Source organism: Heteronotia binoei, chromosome 10 (assembly GCF_032191835.1).
Source record: "Heteronotia binoei isolate CCM8104 ecotype False Entrance Well chromosome 10, APGP_CSIRO_Hbin_v1, whole genome shotgun sequence".
Taxonomy (NCBI): domain Eukaryota; kingdom Metazoa; phylum Chordata; class Lepidosauria; order Squamata; family Gekkonidae; genus Heteronotia; species Heteronotia binoei.
This window is the reverse complement of record NC_083232.1, coordinates 58,615,142-58,633,555: the sequence shown is the minus strand read 5'-3', so window position 1 is coordinate 58,633,555 and position 18,414 is coordinate 58,615,142. Positions and strand designations below refer to the sequence as shown.

Genomic DNA, 18,414 nt, shown 5'->3' with positions numbered 1-18,414 from the left:
GGCGATCTGGCAACAGCGATCCATGCAACGGTCACCTCGAGGCTGGACTACTGCAATGCCCTCTACATGGGGCTGCCCCTGTGCCGAACCCGGAAGCTATAGCTAGTGCAGAATGCCGCTGCCCGGCTGTTGTTAGGGCTCCCTAGAAGGGAGCACATTCAGCCGGGGCTTCGGGGACTGCATTGGTTGCCGATAGCATACCGAGTTCAGTACAAGGTGCTGGTTATGACCTTTAAAGCCCTTTATGGTCTAGGACCTGCCTACCTTAGGGACCGTCTCTCCCCACATGTTCCCCAGAGAGTGCTGAGATAGGGGTCTCAGAACCTCCTTACAATTCCTGGGCCAAAGGAGGCCCGTCTGAAAACAACTAGAGACAGGGCCTTTTCGATTGCAGCCCCCTGTTGGTGGAACCAGCTCCCGGAGGAAGTGAGGGCCCTGCGGAATCTCGGACAGTTCTGCAGGGCCTGTAAGACAACCCTCTTCCGGCTGGCATACAAATGACCGATATCTGAATATCCAAATTCATGAACATCAGCATATCTGAACATTAGAATACTTGAAGAACCGACTTTTAGGGAAGATGTAGCATGGTATATTGATAAATGTGTTTTTATGTATTTTACTGTATTAATTATTAATGTATTTTAAACTGATTTATTGTTAGAGTTTTATGTTGTAAGCCGCCCTGAGCCCGCTTCGGTGGGGTAGGGCGGGATATAAATTGAATGAAATAAATAAATAAGAAATAAGAAATTGTCTCATTTTCAGATTTCCTCATCCACCTATAAAGCTCTTTCTTCCCATCCTTCAATTCCAATTCACTCCTGAGTACCTAGCTACACTATGGGGTTACGGGAGTACTAAATGACTGTGGCCACATCTGACACCATATATGGCTCTCAGTTTCTCTTCTGTCTTAACAGCTGTAACATTTTATGTGCATCAAGGAAGATGTCAGGGTGACTCTCTTTCTACTTTTGCCTAATGAAGAAGAAGAAGATATTGGATTTATATCCCGCCCTCCACTCCGAAGAGTCTCAGAGTGGCTCACAATCTCCTTTACCTTCCTCCCCCACAACAGACCCCCTGTGAGGTGGGTGGGGTGGAGAGGGCTCTCACAGCAGCTGCCCTTTCAAGGATAACCTCTGCCAGAGCTATGGCTGACCCAAGGCCATGCTAGCAGGTGCAAGTGGAGGAGTGGGGAATCAAACCCGGTTCCCCCAGATAAGAGTCCGCACACTTAACCACTACACCAAACTGGCTCTCCAGTAGTAATGCGCTACTATGGTTGCCAGGTCTGACTCAGGAAATATCTCAGGACTTTGGGGGTGGAGCCAGGAGCAAGGTTGAGACAAGCACGATTGAACTCTGAAGGGAGTTCTGGACATCACATTTAAAGAGACCCCATAATGCCTTACATCTATTGGAAATAATGAAGAATGGAGCACCTTCTTTGGGGGCTCACAGAATTGGACCCTCTGATCCAATCTTTTTGAAACTTGGGGATTTTTTAAAAGAGAGGCACCGAATGCTATGCAGAAAATTTGGTGCCTCTACCTCAACAAACAGCTCCCCCAGAGCCCCAGATCAATTCTCCATTATACTCTATGGGGATTAGTCTCCATAGAGTATAATGGAGTGCCCAGCAGACATTCTATCCCCCCTCCTGCTTTCTGATAAACCTGAAGTGGCGGGAGGGCCTCCAAACCAGGGGATCCCCTGCCCCCAACTGGGGACTGACAACCCTATAAGCCACTTTCTAAGACAAAAGGAAAACAAGTGCAGAGTACTCAGATCACCACCACCACTACCTCTTCTCCCAGCTTAAACAACTAAGGGAAATGCCAGCTAGCAATTCATCCCTGCAAATGTCCAAGGGAAATGCCATCAAGAAATTTTTATCATTGTGTGTGGGGGGTGGGAGAAATTCAAGGACCGGTCTCTGCTGCTGTTTCCCTGGCCTCCCCACTTTAAAGGAAGTGCTAATGGTTTGCAAAGCTGCGTTAAGGACAGTCAAGGAGATGCACCTCCTGCAGATGCAGCCAAAGAAATCCATCAATTGATCAATTTCTGTCATCATCTAAGAGCAATTTGCAAGTGTTAGCTCTGATCTACAGGTGACTATCTAGTTTCTCCCTTCCTCCTTCTGCTACACTGACCCTGAAATTTCTTTGGAGGGAATTTGAAGACCCTCCCAAAATTTGATCTCAGCACATTGGTGGATCATATCCTGTGCATCAGAGAGTTACACAAATCACACAGATGTTGGATTCAAAATAACAATCTCCTCCTAAATTACAAAAGTGACAGACTCACAAACCAGAAGGGCAAAATCTTCTGGGAATGTTGCCACAAAATCCCCATTTTTCCTCTGTATCTGGACAGTATAGTTTTCAGGCATAAACCCTTACTCATCTCAAGATACATTTCAAAATGTCTATACCCATCTTATGATTTTGAGAGACTTATTGATAAACTGTGAGAAACACCAGACAGCAAAGCTCAAAAGAATATATCCTTAACGTTCAAGCAACTCCTTACAGAGAGCTAAATACATTTGGCACTTGGAATGAGGACTGTAATACTTGCAGGTGCAAGGTTGCCTCAGCACAAAGCACATTCAATCTGCTCACTAAAAATCTGAAATACTGATTATTTACTTTGTGCAGGACTAATGTGAACTCAGACAAACAGCAAAGAAAATCAGATGCTATCCCAGTGTCATGCCAAATAAAATGGAACTTTTCAAAGACTCAGCTTTCACTCACAAATGTGAGAACTAAAAGAAAATATGTAACCAGGATCTAAAACTGGTTGGGGAAGGAGGGGTGCTTCCAGCAACATTCAGAAACAGTTGTCAGCCTTAAATAAACTTTTACAGAGGTAATACAACAGGCCTTTCCACCTTTGCACTCATTTCCTTTCATCCACGCACACTCAGAGCTCTTCGGTTTGGAAACTCCCATTCATTATGTAAGGAATGAAGAAATGTAATTGAAATGAAGGGCACTATATTCAGTAAAGGATGTTGTGCTCCACACTGCTGACCCTTGCTGACTCAGTTAAAAACCTAGGGGTTATACTGGATCTTACATTATTGCTGAAGCAGCCAGTTAATGAAGGTGCAGAAAATGAATTCTTCAGCCTCAGCCTAGCCTGTAAAATGGCCCCGATACAGCTGATCTGGCCACCTGGATCCACACCACAGAAACATTGAGACTAGACTACTGTAATGCACTATACATTGGTCTTCCCTCAAGATCAATTTGGAAACTCCAGTTAGTGCAGAATGCCACAGCTCAGCTATTATTGGGAGCTAGATGAAGCATACATGTTACTCTACTCTGCAGATACTCCACTGGCTGCCATTAGTTACCGAGTTGAGAGCCAGTTTGGTGTAGTAGTGCTTAAGAGTGGCTGACTCTAATCTGGATTCCCCACTCCTTCACTTGAAACTAGCTGGGTTCTTTCAGAGCTCTGTCAGCCCTTAAAAACAAGTCTAGCTCGCCACTAGTACAATACTAAGATCTCCTGGCTATTCTACACACAATACCATACAATAATTACTAATTACTATTTGTTATCAGGCTCAATTTAAGGTATTGGCTATCACATAGAAAGTCCTTCATGGCCTTGGACCCCCATATACGCATGACCCCCTCTCTCCCACATACCTCCATAACAGCTTCACTCATCTGAGCAGGATCTTCTGTTGGTGCCAATCTGCAAATGGGCAAAATCAACAGCTGCCTGTACAAGTGCCTTCTCCATCGTGGCCCTCACTGTTTTGAATGGCCTGCCTGGGGAGGTCAGGAAGGTTCCCACTCTCCTGGCTTTCTGCAAACTATGGTAAACTGAATTATTTGAGAGGGCACAGGGACTTTGTGCATTGTACAAAATGGTTTACAGAGTTACTTAGATAAATGGTAAAGGATTATGGTCTACACTTGAGCTTGCCATTCCCCCAGCAGTGCTGGGGAAAACACCAATTTTTGGGCTTCAGGCCACTGCCAGCCAGGTGGCCCACAGGGGAAGCTCCACCCTCGATCAGGGACGTCACTGCACAACGTCCCTGATATAATGATGTTATCCAGAAGAATACCAGGATGCCCTGATATCTGGCCAAACTCCTAGGGTTTTGTGGCAAAAAACCCCCTCCATAGAGTTTGTCCCCATGCAACATCCCCAGGACGCTGACATCATTTCCAGGTGACGTCATTGCATCAGGGGTGCCACACAACATCCCTGCCCACCCCCCAAAAATCTCCCACTCCAGCCAAGAAAAGACCTGGCAACCCTGCCTATACTACTGTGTACACCATACTCTAAGTAGGATCATACCAGGTAATTTTTGCACTGTTTAATATGTCATATTGATATTTATGCTTTGCTTTAGTTCTGTCTTTTAGATTTCTGTTTGGTTCCAGGCTTCCTCAATTCTAATCCTATTGTGTTGCTTACTGAATGTCCCATTTTGACAATTGTACTGACTCATTTGTATGTCTCAAGTATTAAAACAAATGTCACACTTTGGGACATGGAATTGCCTGCATCATATATGGAATTCTACCATCCCATACCCTTTTAATACTATGAGATATCTCTATTTTGGATGCAGGTAATTGTTAGACTTAGTACACGGAAATATGCCTGGAACTGGGTTAATCCCAGACTCACATTGTGTACTGCGTCAGATTTAATCTGCCCCAGCTATCCACCAAAGCTACCAATCTGCATACGCTTCTAAGTGATTTTATAAATGGAGATTAAAAAATAGATTACAAGTAATTGGACTTTAAAATCCTAATGGAAAGAAAGCTTCTACGCTTGTCTTTCCAGCCCTATTCAGAGCATTAAGAGGATTCCATGGGGGCAAACATAACTAGGTTCTATTCAGAGGTGAATCCCATGTTATTCAATGGGAAATAATTCTCGCTCAGGCATACTTATAGTGGCAACAATTGCCAAAGCCATCGGATTTTGGGATGGTGTCTAGGTGTTTGGTTTTTTTTAAAGCTACTTAGGTCTGACCTTCTGGGAGTCTCTGGAAACAGAGAAAACCCACAAGTATGAACACAGCTTGTGATTCACAGAAGGAAACAGAGAAGGTCAGCAATATATGGTATGAGATTATAGGGCTGAACTATGCTGTGCATTTTCACACCCACTCATTGCTCACAGAATAATTTACTTGTGAGCAGCACCAACCCTTCACAATAATTCCTCCCTTCCCTGCCCACTTCAGGTACATGGGTGCTCTTTGAATCCTAGCCAAAAACAATAAACGGGCTTGAGCTCTGGTGCTTCAACTCAATTGATTTGTGGATCAGGATCCTTCTGTGGCAGTCAGCTCCATGGAACCTGCCTCCAAGTAAGCATAGACTGATTTGGGCTGCTGCTCAGCCTCTCCTGGATTAATTGACCACTCTTCAAAAAACAATAGTGCACTGTGGTGCAAAAATTACCTGGTATGATCCCAGAACTGGGAACGGAATCTGGCAGCACAACTCTAAGCATTTCCTGCATAGACTTCAACGGGCTTGGTGGCAGAAAGTGCAGAAATGGGCTTGGTGGCAGAAAGCCATACATTGTGGCTGATTTATGGCGACTCCACAGGGTTTTCAAGGCAAGATGTTCAGAGGTGGTTTGCCATTGCCTCCCTCTGGCGGCCCTAGACTTCCTTAGAGGTCTCCCATTCAAATGGCTGACCTGTTTAGCTTCTGGGATCTTATGAGATTGGGCTAGTCTGAGCCATCCAGGAAAACATTCAATGTGTTTAGAAGGGCTTAAATCTGCATAGGATTGCACTGCATAGGACCCAGGTTCAAATTTTCACTTAAAAAAAATCTCCTGAAGAATGATTAAAAGCACATGTGGTAAACATTTTAAAAGGACAAGCACCACACTGGCTAAGGGAACAGTCCTTTTTGTGTATATCATTGTCTGCCTCTCCCATAGCTCTTGCTTGCTAAAGTTTACTACCTTCCCAGAACATATCTTTCTTCCTTCCATGGACTTCTGTCATCCCTTTTAAACATAAACTAATCTAAATTCTGTGAGATGCCAAATACTGCAGCCACATTGTACAAACTAAGCAGAACTATACACACCTTCATAATCTGAATCAAGCATTTGGATTCCAACAGGGGTGGGTAGGAAGCAGATTTTTTGTCAAGGAGAATGACCAGTTTGGTTTTAATATACCTTAAATATTTTCCTGGGCTAAAATTAGACATCCAGGATTTCAGCAACTTTTCACTCTTGTATTATCGGTGCTTGCCTTGTTTTACAAAGCCATGAAACTGCCACACCTTCTTGTTAGTTTCACACTGTGCACTGCAGTATAAAGATTTCCTCTGTGCAAAGAGCAATCTGAATCCACACCCCATGCACTCTTACACTGTTTATTATGTAAATATATTATGTAAATATATGGAGAGCAAAGTGTATTTGCACATGCATTCAAGACAACTGCCATTTAAAACACACTGCAATTAGCATGCAGAACAAAGAGGAAGAAAATCAAGCCTGGCTAAGGCATGGTCCAGGGCACAGTTTGAGAGCCAGGGCAGTGTACTGGTTAGAGCGTCTGTAAACCCAGGTTCAAATCCCCATTCTGCCATGGAAGCTCACAGAACGACCTAGTGCCATTCACTTTATATTTATTTATACATTATTAATTAGGGCACCCTTCCCTGCAAGCAGGGCTCAGGTCGGCTAACAATAAATAGATTCAAGTTAAAATCAAAGATTAAAATAGCAGTAGCATATCAACAATAAAACAATACATATTTCAAGATGGTGAGAAAGGTTTTAGTATTCAGGAGCTGGAGGGGGAGGGTTGCAAGGAGGGATGGGAAAGGGAGTGAAAGTGCCAAATTGTACACTGTTCCATTGCTGTCCTCAACCAAATGACCGGCAAAACATCTTTGCCTTGCATGCCCTGTGGGAAGGTAGTAATTCCCTCATGGCATAGATGCTCTCCAGCTGAGAGTCCTTTGGGTCCTCAGCAAGGTATAAATAAAGCAAATAAATAAGTTTGGAAACACATGATGCAACAACCTTACAGGTCAAGTGCTGGATTTCCTGGGAACCCCAAAGTGTAGTGCATCCCAGAAGAAAGGCAGGATATAAGTGTAATAAATAAATATGCTGCTGTGTGAAATTTTTAGAACAGGGTCATGGCTGTGTAGCCTACTCTATGGGCTTGCTGACACTATAATATATTTTCCTGTACATGAAAGCTGTTTTTAAGGACACATTTGCCATAGATGCAGTATATTGAGTTATCACCGATAAAGACAGTCAGTGTTCCAGTGATATGGAAGAAGCACCATCTTGATCAGAGATGCAGCTTTTAGCCAAACCCATGATTTCTCAACTGATCTATGGCTCATACTTGCATCATCATGTGCCTGAGCATGAACAGAACTGCTCACGTGTAAAGAAAAATATTGTATCCATCAGACCTGTACTAACTGGGGAAGCTGAACACTCAACATCACAGAAATCAGTCCTGAGATGTTCCAGATAGTACCCCTGAAGGAACTATTTCCTTTAGATCTTCACTCTCATATTTCACTGGTATGGAATATTTCCCCAGTTGATAATACCTATAATAATTGTGAAGGTTTGTACAACAAGGAATGTAGTTCTGTGCAGCTGATGACTAAACTTCTCTTTTAAAAACCAATAATGAAATTTGACATTCAAATTTTCCCCAGATGCCAGCAGCAGCTGCAGTAGTTAAAAACAAGCCAGTTAAAACAAATTATTTTTATTCCTGAGTATTGAGTTCACTGAGATTAGCTAGTTAAAGAGAACCCTGCAGATCCATTCCTATGGCAAACATAAGCAGCATGTCTGCCTCCTCATTTCTGAAGCAGCCATCTGAGATCTCTGTAGGAGTGAGCCGTTGGGCCCATGATATCTATATTATTTTACATGAGGTTAAACTGAGTTGTCTTGATTCAAAGGACTTTAGTTCCACCAGCTTGTGCACTGCAACCTGAACTCCAGACAGATAACCTTCAAAACATAGACCAGGCTTTTGAAGTTCTCTGAACATCCAGTCACTGACACATGACAGTTTATGTACACTGCAGGCAGCTCTGACTTTAGTAAACTGAGAAAGGCATTCCTTGACTTCATCCATTTTGCTATTTGTTTCTCTTAAAAGAAAGGCAAAAACCCCACTGAAGACGCAGGGGGTGGGGAGGGCTTTGTAATAACCCAGTGCTCCGTTAGAATGACATGGCTAACTGCAAATTCTTCTGAGTTTTGATCGTTACGCTGGAAACGACATAAATGGGCAGGCGGGGCGAGACAGATCATTTGGGGATGCATTCTCATTGCATCTAATGAAGTGGCCTGATTCACTAACGCTGATACAGGAACAAATCTGGGTAGTCTTTAAGGCGCCACCGGACTTCGGTTTATTCAACTCATTTGGGGGACACAACTGAAGATCAGGAACTGCTCTATGCGGTGCTCAAGAGCACAAGAGACCAGAAGCTTGATTAGACCCATGATCATACTCTTCTTTCCTGTTTCTCACAGCCACCGGCCCAGCCTGTCTACATCACATACCCTCCTTGAAGACCGTGACAGCGAGAGGAGGCTACTCACCGCTCAGATAGTTGGTCCATTTGTATAGTACCCCATCCATGGTGACAAAGGCCCCCCATCCAGATCTGCTTGGGACAGGGGAAATATCTTCCCCAGGAACCTTCTATGCCCTCTGCCGTCCCTTTAGCCCCACAGCTGAGCCGCTGACACTCAGGGCCATCCTGGGGCTTGCAGAAGACCGGCCCGCCTCCCTGTCTTCTTCTCCCACCCTCCCCTTCCCTCCCCTCCCAACCAACCACAGAGCGCTACGCTTCCAGCGTAGAAACCCAGGATACAGCGTAGCCACAGAGGCTGCCAACGCACGGCAGCAGAGTAAACGCGTTCTGGAATGGAGATCCACGTGACTAGGCGAGAGGGCGTTCCTAAAAAGCTCGGAAACAGATGGACTCCCGGGAGCCAATGAGAGCGTCGTTTTCGCCACAGGCTCAGCCAATGATTGCAAGACAAAAGCCGGTTGTATTGTGTTGAAAGTCTCCAAGATTGTGTGTGCCGCTTTCCTTCCTGGAATGTTGGGGACGGCCAGTCCTGGCTCGCCTATGCTTCTGACGCGTTTTCAAGATGGACGGGACTGTTTACCAACCAGTAGCAACATTTTTAGTCCGGCCCTCGCGTTGAGCCAACCAGAAGGAGGGAAGAGGGGGTAATACAAGGTTTCCAGAGGACTGCCCTTAAAAAAAAAGTTGGGGGGAGTTTGCCACGTCTTCGGATTAGAGGCGTGGGAAGAACGGTGGCGCTGGAAGTAAAGTAATGAATGAGCCTCTTCATCGCCTTGCTGGCCAGATCGTCCCCTTTAACGAAACGAACCCTGAGAAACTTAGAAGTCTGGATGTTCAGCAGAGTGATCGTGAGATGGCAAGTGCACGGCGAGGCCAACGAAAAAAACGCGATCCCTGACCACAGCAGCGGGGAATTTGAATCTAGGGGATCCTAGAACTGTTCTAGGCGATCTTGAAATTCAGAGCCGTTAGGCAAATCACTGAAAGTGAACATAGTTTGATCAAACTATTTATGGTAGGAGAATTATCCGTTTTCAAAGCTCGGAGGCAATTGTTGAAGCCCCCCCCAATGGAAGCTGCCTACTGGGCTCTCTTTTCCTTCGTCTTGGTGGCTTTCGGATCTGGAGCGCTCATTCCGGAGCCAGAAGTGAAGATCGAGACGCTCCACAAGCCATTCATTTGCAAGAGGAAGACCAAGCTGGGGGACATGATGCTGGTCCACTATGAGGGGTATTTTGAGAAAGATGGCTCCCTGTTTCATTCCACGTGAGTAGGGATGTGGGGAATCTGTCTCGGCTTTGAGAAGCTGAAATTTGTATGGAATCCCATTGACAGGTTAACGGGCCTGATTTGGGAGAACCAGTTCGATATGGTAGTCCGAGTGTTGGACCCAGCTTCGGATCTCCACTCTTTCGTGGAAGCTTGCTGGGTGATCTTGGGCCAGTCACAGACTACCCACATAACCTTCACAGGGCTGCTGAAGATAACATGGGGGAGAGAGCTGCTTTGGATCCCCCGCTGGAAGAAATGGGATGTATACATGAAAAATATATATATGCATATATATCATATTTAGACTATAAAGGCAGGCCAAGTACCAGAAAACAGTAATTTGTCCAATGGATACAGGAAGAGGTGTGAAGCAAAGTGGAATGTTAACTGAAGTGGAATGAGGTGATGGGGTAACCAGATCAAAAACCTGTAAGGAACTCTGCTCTTAAGCAAGATGGGAGTAAAGAGAATACTAGGGTTAAATACTATGAGTGCAAGCAACAAGTATGACTAAGCTGTCCTGCCTGAAATTAGCAATTAGCCAGTTTGGTGCAAGTGGTTAAGTGTGCGGACTCTTATCTGGGAGGACCGAGTTCGATTCCCCACTCTTCCACTTGCACTTGCTGGAATGGCCTTGGGTTAGCCATAGCTCTGGCAGAAATTGTCCTTGAAAGGGCAGCTGCTGTGAGAGCCCTCTCAGCCCCACCCCCCTCACAGAGTGTCTGTTGTGGGGGGAGAAGATATGGGAGATTGTAAGCCTCTCTGATTCAGGGTATAAATCTGCAATTCTTCTTTTTCTTCAACAGCTGTGTGAAACTGCTCTGATCATAGTCTACCAATCCCCAGATCACTGGAGGCTTTAGAAGGAATAATTCTGCAATAAAGCTTGTGTTGAAATTTCCTGCAATTAGCTGTACGGAACTGGAAGCTGCTACTGTTGCTTGCACATGGATTTGTTTCTAGACAGTCGTAACTGCCTAACTCTGATAACAGCGCTGATTATATAGCAGTTCTCACTGTTAAAACTGATCAGTAGAGATGTAAAATGTCTGGAAATTTTAAAGATGTGGAGGGAAACATTGGGTTTCCACCCTCTCCTGGGGAAAAAATAGAAATTTGGAGGAAGATTGATGTATATGCAATGCATTCTTTCCTATCAAACCTACCTCTGTTTCATAGCTTTAACATTATAAAATACATAATTCATAGCATATAAAATTGTATTAATCAGCGTCATTATCAAATGTAACAGTGTAAACTCCGTAGTTTTCTACTAGCAAAATTACAGGAACACCCAATACGAAAGTGAAAGTTACAAACTGCTTTACCATATTTCACCAGAAAATTTTTAGTGCCCTCCAATTTACCAATTAAAAAAATCATAGAAAAGTCTTCAGATTTTTTTTTCTCACTATACTATTGTGTTTGCGTGTGCATGTGAGTAAAGGAAAGAAAAGGTCCCCTGTGCAAGCACCAGTCGTTTCCGACTCTGGGGTGACATTGCTTTCACAACATTTTCACGGTAGACTTTTTTACGGGGTGGTTTGCCATTGCCTTCCCCAGTCATCTACACTTTCCCCCCAGCAAGCTGGGTACTCATTTTACTGACCTCAGAAGGATGGAAGGCTGAGTCAACCTCAAGCTGGCTACCTGAAAACCCAGCTTCCACTGGGGATCGAACTCAGGTTGTGAGCAGAGCTTAGGACTGCAGTACTGCAGCTTTAATACTCTGCACCATGGGGCTCTTTTATGTGAGTAAAAATTTGTTTTTAAAGATATTTCATTCATTTAAAAAACATTACACAGAGTCTCCCCTCCCAGTCATTTTCAAAATTTTGCATTGTCTCCATTGGAAAAAATGAGGGAGGGGGAGAAAGGTCCATGGGAGGGGATGGAGAAACCAACTTTTTTTTTCTGCCTCCAGGGCCATAACATTTTTTATTTTTCCATCAAGTCACAGCTGACTTATGGCAACCCTGTAGGGTTTTCAAGGCAAAGGACATTCAGAGGTGCTTTGCCATTGCCTGCCTCTGCATAGCAACCCTGTATTTTCTTGGTGGTCTCTTATACTCTTAATTATTTGTTTGTTCCCCATGAGAGTTAGTGTGGTATTAAAGCAGTGACACCCATGGATGCCATGGCACCACCTACAACCTTCTGGCACCTGCCAAGTGTTTTAAGACAATGGGCTCGGCTGGATTAAGCTTTGCCCAGCAGGGCTTCTGATTGGCCATTTGAGATCCAATTGGCTGTGCAAAAACATTGCTTTCACAGCATTTACCATCACAACACAAGGAAGGAAGGTAGATGATAGATAATCGGGGAGGGTATTTAGTCATCCCTTGCATGACTAAAGGTGAGCAATAAAATATTATAAGATAGTTTAGTGTAGTGGTTGAGTGCACGGACTCTTTATCTGGGAGAACCGAGTTTCATTCCCCAGTCCTCCCCATACACCTGCTGATGTAACCTTGGGTCAGCCACAAGTTCTCTTGAGCTGTTCTGCTCAAGAGCAGTTCTGGGAGAGCTCTCTCAGCCCCATCTGCCTCACAGGGTGTCTGTTGTGGGGAAGGGAAGGGAAGGGAAAGGAGATTGTAAACCACTCTGAGACTCCTTTGGCTAGTGAAGGGTGGGGTATAAACCCAATCTCTTCTCTTAAAAGCCATCCTGTTAAACAGGATCCCTGCCTGAAATGGTAAAGAGTTACTGCATAACCTCATTCCCTGATGTTTTATAGTTGACCTTGCCTCCTGTAGCAGTCATTTCATGATTGCACCAGCCATCCTGTGTCAGAATTCCAAAGGTGCCAGCAGGCTCAAAAACATTAGTGACCCCTGTGTTAGAGTGTTGGACTAGAACAGGGGTGGCCAAACTGCAGCTTGGGAGCCACATGTGGCTCTTTCACACATATTGTGTGGCTCTCAAAGCTCCCATCACCTTATCAGCCAGCTTGGAGAAGCTATTTCGCTCTTTAAATCACTACTCCGAGCCAAGCCAGTCGGCGGCTTGAATTATGCATTTAAAGTTGCTTTATTTCCACATCTCCCACCCTCCCCCATTATCTATCTTCCTTCCTCCCTCAAACATCTGACATTTATGTCTTACAGCTCTCAGACATCTGACTTTATTCTATGTGCCTCCAATGTTAATCAAGTTTAGTGACCCCTAGATTAGAAGCTGGGAAACCCAGATTTTATAATTGCATCAGCCACCCTGTAATGTAGTTTGTGCTGAAAGGGAGTGACTGGCCCAAAGTCAGCCAGCAAGCTTCCATTGCAGAGTAGAGATTCAAACATGGAGGTGCATTCACACTATACTAACTCATGCGTTTTACATCTAGATTTTTACTGTGTAAGAACAGCAAAAATCCAGATGTAAAACACTTTAGTTAGTGTAGTGTGAATGTACCTTGGGTCTCCCAGATCCTAGTAGGACACTCTGGGTGCTTTCACACGGCAACTATTTGCAAGTGGATTTTGCTGGTCTTACACAGTAAAAATCCAGTTGCAAAGTGCATTATTTAGTGTGTGTGAATGCACCCTTTGACTGCTACTCCAGAGCTGCTAGGATAAAATGAAGAGAGAACACTGTGTGTGTCATTCTTGAATGCCTTGAAGAAAGGGCAGGATAAAAAAGCATTAGATAAGACCATTTTCAGTTAGTTCTGAGAACTTTGAGTAATGGCTGCAGAGATTCACCCTTGGCAAATGCATAATACAGATGAAACCTTTTTTTTCTGCTTGTGGTATTCACAAACCAGCATGCATATAGCAGTTGCTCAGTAGTCTTAACTGTATGTACTACAATCAGCTTCTCCACTGTCTCTTGTTATTAGTTGTTACATTTTTATCTTCCTTCTCACAAAGGCTCCCAAGGATATTTGATAATCATGGATTAAGAAGACCAGTTCTTTTATGCTTTGGCAGCTGTTTGAAAGACAGGATGCAGAGGATGAATAGATCTCGCAGTGTTCTGAACTGACCAGAATTCATCTCTCTGCCTGGCCATGATGCTAAATGGGAAAACTTGGGCTGGGGGGGGGGATATTAAGTACCTGACCCTGAGTTAGAAGGAAGGGCAAGATAAAAATATACTAGATGGATATTGTATGTCCTTTAAATCCTCATCATTTTTTAAATATACAAGGCTCTCTTGAACTTGATTTTTACAGATGAAGCCCTTTCATCTCAACATGATGAACAAATGGGATTTCCACTGTCAGACCCAAACCAGTGATTGGCAGTGATGCAGGACTTCTGGTAGCATTTGGTTATCCATTGTGTGAAACAGGGTGCTGGGCTAGATGGACGTTAACTCTTTTGTTACCGTTTTAGTAGCTCTTTCAGCTACTAGATGCTGGATCCAAATGAATGGGATGGCTGATTCCATCATGCATTACTCACAAACTTCTCAGAGGTGAAAGAATACTAAAATAGGTTGATCCAAGGCAATTTTTATGCTCTATGAGTTTTCTCTACAGTGTGAACTTTCACAGTACATATTTTAATCAATCCTTTCTCTCTTTGTACTTCTTTTCAGCCACAAGCACAATAATGGTCAGCCTACCTGGTTTAATCTTGGTATAAATGAAGTTATCAAAGGCTGGGATAAAGGTTTGGTCGGCATGTGTGTTGGGGAGAAACGCAGGCTCACCGTTCCTCCTTCCCTGGGTTATGGGAAAGAAGGGAAAGGTAATGGCTATTTTCATGCACCGAGTGGCTTTAATGTTGTGATCATGTAATAAAAAACATTATGTGCATCTAGATCATAGTATGAACATAAGAGACAAGCCAGACCATTCTCTTTATCCAGCTCAGTATTGTCTATTCAGGTTGGCAGTGCCTCTCTACCATCTCAAAGAAGTTTTTCTCTGACATTTGCTACATGAAATCATAAAAACATAAGTGGTGGTCCATTTGGTCCAGCATCCTGTCACACACCACAGCCAGCCATTTGCTCTGGAGAGCCAATAAACAGGGCATAGAGGCCAACACCATCCCCTGCTACTGCCTCTCAGCACTGGCATTCAGCAGTTTCCTGCCTTTGCATATGGAGGCTTTCCTCAGTTACAATGGCTAGTAGCCACTGATGGGCTTTTCTCCACCATGAATCTGTCTTTGTAAAGCAGTAGTTGAAATATAGTTCATTTTTAAGAACCTAAGAAGAGCCCTGCCAGATCAGAGGTCCATTTAGTCCAGCATCTTGAAATAGAGATAGACTAAATCTGCAGCATTCTGTGTGCAAAGCATGTTTTCTACCATTGAGTTTTTAAAAATTAACAAAATTTACATACATAGAGTTAAACTGGCATGCTGTAGATTATTTGGTCATTTTCATTAATGTCAACTGAACTAAGAAGACTTTGGGTGGAAAAGATCCATTAATTTACCATACTATAGCATGAGAGAACAGGAGATCCTTTATGTACTTGGAAAAGATGCATGCAAAAGGGATTCCCTTGTACTGTATTGGAATCAGATTTATGCAGGAGGCAGGTTGTGGTATATTTAGTAGATTCAAGTAATTCAGTAAAGTGGAAAATGTGCTTCTACTTGTTTCAATTTGATACTTCATCGGTTCTTACCATGCCTCCGTACAGAAACAATTAGATCTACTTCTTTCTTCCTTCTTTAGTAAGTCCAGGTTAGATGATCAGTATTCCCATTGTGAAATTTTGAGGCCTTATCTCTACATGCAGGAGAACGAGGATAAGGTGTCAGAATGCTGATATGATAGAATGGACAGGATCACTTTCAGATTGTGATATAGATACTCTTCTGTGTAAAAATCTTAGTGCAAAATAGTAAATCAGTGCAGAAAGAAGAGGGGGTGGAGAGGGAGTTACAGACTTTCTCTCTGGTTGGTTAGTTTTCAGTTTTCATTGATTTTTTTTTACTTGAAGGAGTTTCTTGCAGGCTAAAATGGTGCATTCTGTTTACCATATTCTCTAGAATGGGTACACCATGCTTCAGTCTGCCATTAAGAAAACAAGTGCAACTAGTTATATAAGGCGGATGTTGCTGTAAGCAGAGAGTTTGTAAATTTAGTGTCTTGGATCCTGCTGGAAGTTTCTCCTATCAGAGTGAGACTTCAATGCCTCCCCCCCCCCCATCCCCAGCTGCAGCCCCAAACCTTCCCAATTGGAGACTTCCTGGATTGGGTACTGGTAACTAGTAGTGGACGTCATCATGTATTTTCCTATGTTTTTGGTTGTGAGAATCCAGCTAATGCAATCTGTGAGGAAAAAAACAATGAATAAACACTGGGTTAATAATTGCATTTGGCAGGAAAAATTCCACCTGAGAGTACGCTGATCTTCAGTATTGACCTTATAGAAATTCGAAATGGGCCAAGGTCTCATGAGTCCTTTCAAGAAATGGATCTTAACGATGACTGGAAGCTATCCAAAGAGGAGGTGAGGAGGCTAATATATTCTGCATTTGTTCATTAATGCTGCTTAACTGGAAAAAGAAAGTTGGTTTTTACTTTTCTTGAAGCCTTATTGCTCAAATTTGGCTCTTGTGAATAAAAATCTCCATGTGTTAAGCTAGATCCCAATCCCTTTGTTGCATTGTCAAAACAGCAGGGCTCAGATGCTGCTCAGGAAGATAAAGCCTGCATGACCTTGAGTTAAGGAGAGCAAGGGGAGCAGAAGCTGAAATGTGCTCTGTCCTTTAAAAAATTATTTGGGTTTTTTGCAAGTAATAGATCTTTATTTTGTACTTCATGCTCACGGACCAATGGGTCATAAGCCAACAAATCCATTATGGTACAGAAGTAGTATATTTCCAGCCTCCATGTTCTCAGCAAACAGAAGCACAGCATTCCTGAGACGCTGCAAAGAACACTGCAGAAAAGTTTACAAAGTTGGGCTTGTTGTGGGAAATATGTTTCACGTTGTTTTCCTACAGATTGCTTTTTCCCTGAATCTGGAATTAAAGTTGTAATTGGGGATTCCATCTGGGACTTGCTTCAGAATGTACCTGTTTTGGTTTTCTTACATCTGGTACAGACAGATTCTGAGTTAAGAACATAAGAGAAGCCATGTTGGATCAGGCCAATGGCCCATCCATTTGAGCTGTTGTGTGAGTTAAAAACATGACTGTTCTAAAACTGTTGGATAGTATGGGAAAAGTTGCACAGCCATATTGTGTGTGTGTATGTGTAAGTGCCATTAAATAGCTTCTGACCTACAGCAACCCTGTGAATTAATGTCTTCCCAAATATCCTACCATTAACAGCCTTGCTAAGGTCTTACAGACTGAGGGCTGTGGCTTCCTTTATAGATCCAGTCCATCTCATGTTGGGTCTTCTTCCTCTTTCCCTGCTGCCTTCAACTTTTCCTAGCATTATTGTCTTTTCCAGTGAGACCTATACAAAATCTAAAAACAGGAACAAAACCCATGTAATACCCTTTATTAGGACCAACCAAATGCATGCAAAATAGTGTGAGAGCTCTTCAGCTTTCCAGAGCTTTTCACTGGACTGGATGTTACAAAATTTAAAAGGCACAGAGTGGGAGGCAGATTGTTTAGGGCATGATGTTCAGGTCTGATCTTGCATGCATCTTTTGAGATACAAGCAGACAATGAACTTCATTGCTGAGGTGTTGAGTTTCAGCATGGTCTCTGGGAAGCTGAATCTAGTCAATGTCCTTCATTCTTTGTTCATACAGAAACCAATCTAATTCATCCAAAAATAATCTCAAAAGGATATGTGTAATATATCATGCTCTTCCTTGTTTGTTGCTTCTTCCAACAAGTATCTTAACAGCTTCTTAAAGACTGAAAGTATTCCATTCCAATCTGTCCCATAGGTAAAAATGTACTTGAAGAAGGAATTTGAAAGACATGGTGCAGTGGTCAATGACAGCCATCACGATTCTTTGGTCAAAGACATATTTTCTAAAGAAGATGAGGACACAGATGGATTTATATCTGCAAGGGAGTTTGTGTATACACATGATGAATTATAAAGTATTTTGGAAGGACTTGCTAGTGAGAGGGAGATCAAGGGACTTTGCACAACTGACACTTCTTGAAATGTTGTTATATATACAGAGGCCTGTTAACTCACAAGGGGGGGGGGGAAGTGCATTACATTATTTTTCTACCTGACATATGCTTGTTGAAACTCAATTTTGTTACTGTCTCTTTTTAAAATAACTTTAAAACAGATTCCTTAAGGGGAGTTCATATTTATTTTGAAAACTAGAGAACAAAAACCTTTCTACTAACAAATGGTGCTTTAAAACAGACTTCAGCCATTTCTGCTTTCCGTTTGCCAATTGTCTATTTTTTAAAAAATGTCAGCCAAAAATAAAGTACGGTTAGTATAAAAGATTGGGTTCACTTCTGTGTTCTATAAATACGCATTTAGTTTCAAAAAACAGCACTGCTTGCTGATGGGTTATACAGCAGATTTATTTCCCATTACTTTTGAAGGGTGCGCTTAAGCTGACTTGCAGACTGATTTGAAGATTTGCTGTAGCAGCAGTGTGTGTTCAGGGTAACATGGT

The 18,414-nt window shown here is 43.1% G+C and overlaps 2 protein-coding genes across 3 annotated transcripts in view; one reads left to right on the top strand and one right to left on the bottom strand.

The window, feature by feature from the left end:
* Window positions 1-8,835, bottom strand: part of PLEKHA8 (pleckstrin homology domain containing A8) — a 37,713-nt gene extending 28,878 nt beyond the window's left edge. For both annotated transcript variants that reach the window (XM_060248719.1, XM_060248720.1), the window contains exon 1: window positions 8,629-8,835. In XM_060248719.1, coding sequence (XP_060104702.1) covers window positions 8,629-8,668 — 40 coding nt within the window. In that variant the 5' untranslated portion in view covers window positions 8,669-8,835. The remainder of the gene's footprint in view (window positions 1-8,628) is intronic.
* Window positions 8,836-9,094: 259 nt separating this feature from the next.
* FKBP14 (FKBP prolyl isomerase 14) lies at window positions 9,095-18,236 on the top strand. Its single transcript, XM_060248718.1, has 4 exons — window positions 9,095-9,890; window positions 14,436-14,587; window positions 16,184-16,311; window positions 17,713-18,236. The coding sequence occupies exons 1-4, from the start codon at window positions 9,637-9,639 to the stop codon at window positions 17,869-17,871; spliced, it is 693 nt and encodes a 230-aa protein (XP_060104701.1). The 5' UTR covers window positions 9,095-9,636; the 3' UTR covers window positions 17,872-18,236.
* Window positions 18,237-18,414: the final 178 nt, after the last annotated feature.

Coding starts and splice junctions, on each gene's coding strand:
- FKBP14 (XM_060248718.1), top strand. CDS start 9,637: ATGGTAGGAGAATTATCCGTTTTCAAAGCTCGGAGGCAATTGTTGAAG. Junction 9,891..14,435: donor GGCTCCCTGTTTCATTCCAC/GTGAGTAGGGAT, acceptor ACTTCTTTTCAG/CCACAAGCACAATAATGGTC. Junction 14,588..16,183: donor TTATGGGAAAGAAGGGAAAG/GTAATGGCTATT, acceptor TGCATTTGGCAG/GAAAAATTCCACCTGAGAGT.